Source organism: Aptenodytes forsteri, unplaced genomic scaffold (genome assembly GCF_000699145.1).
Source record: "Aptenodytes forsteri isolate BGI_AS27 unplaced genomic scaffold, ASM69914v1 Scaffold192, whole genome shotgun sequence".
Lineage (NCBI taxonomy): Eukaryota > Metazoa > Chordata > Aves > Sphenisciformes > Spheniscidae > Aptenodytes > Aptenodytes forsteri.
The window spans coordinates 1,218,977-1,219,785 of NW_008794891.1; the positions used below are offsets into that span (position 1 = coordinate 1,218,977).

General features: G+C 71.3%; 1 protein-coding gene across 1 annotated transcript in view; it reads left to right on the forward strand.

Annotated features, from left to right (window-relative positions):
• Positions 1-809, forward strand: part of DNMT3A (DNA methyltransferase 3 alpha) — a 44,481-nt gene that overhangs the window by 35,728 nt on the left and 7,944 nt on the right. Inside the window, exons 6-8 of the mRNA XM_019470970.1 lie at position 1; positions 117-275; positions 362-469. The exon at position 1 is cut by the window's left edge and continues 224 nt beyond it. Of these exons, the coding sequence (XP_019326515.1) occupies position 1; positions 117-275; positions 362-469 (268 nt within the window). The remainder of the gene's footprint in view (positions 2-116; positions 276-361; positions 470-809) is intronic.

Below are 809 nucleotides of genomic sequence, written 5' to 3' on the forward strand. Positions count from 1 at the left end.
GGTGAGGGCAGGGCTGGCCGGGGAAGGGGGGGGTTTGCAGGGCCACTGCCCCCCGGGGACGCGGGCACCCCCTCCCCACCGGCCTCTGACCTTCCCCCCATCTCCTCGCGGCGCAGGACGGCCGGGGCTTCGGCATCGGTGAGCTGGTGTGGGGCAAGCTGCGCGGCTTTTCCTGGTGGCCTGGGCGCATCGTCTCCTGGTGGATGACGGGCCGGAGCCGGGCGGCCGAGGGCACCCGCTGGGTGATGTGGTTCGGGGACGGCAAGTTCTCGGTGGTAAGTGGCACCCGTGGGGTGGGGGTCCGGGCAGCCCCCCTGTCCCCAGGCGTCCCCCCGGCTCACGGACGCGTCCCGTCCCCCAGGTCTGTGTGGAGAAGCTCCTGCCGCTCAGCTCCTTCGCCAGCGCCTTCCACCAGGCCACCTACAACAAGCAGCCCATGTACCGCAAAGCCATCTACGAGGTGCTGCAGGTGAGCGCCGGCGGCTGCGGGGCGGCACCGGCCGCGGGGTGGCACCGGCTGCCGCACTGGCTGCAGAGTGGCACCAGCCCCCCCAGCACCGGGAGGTTGGGGGGACATCGGTGCCCGAGCGGGTCTCATCCTGCCGGCCCCGGGCAGGGCGTGTGGGAGCAGGCAGCCGCCCTTCCACCCTGCCAGGATCCGGCCCTGCCTGGCCTGCTGCACCCAGCAGCGTCCTGGGGAGCACAGGGTGTCTCTTAAAAGAGTGGGGGATTTAGGGGACTCCCTAAGGAGATTTTGGGGGTGTCTGGGAATCTCGTCCCAGCCAGTGGTGTCTGGAGGGCTGTGGGGG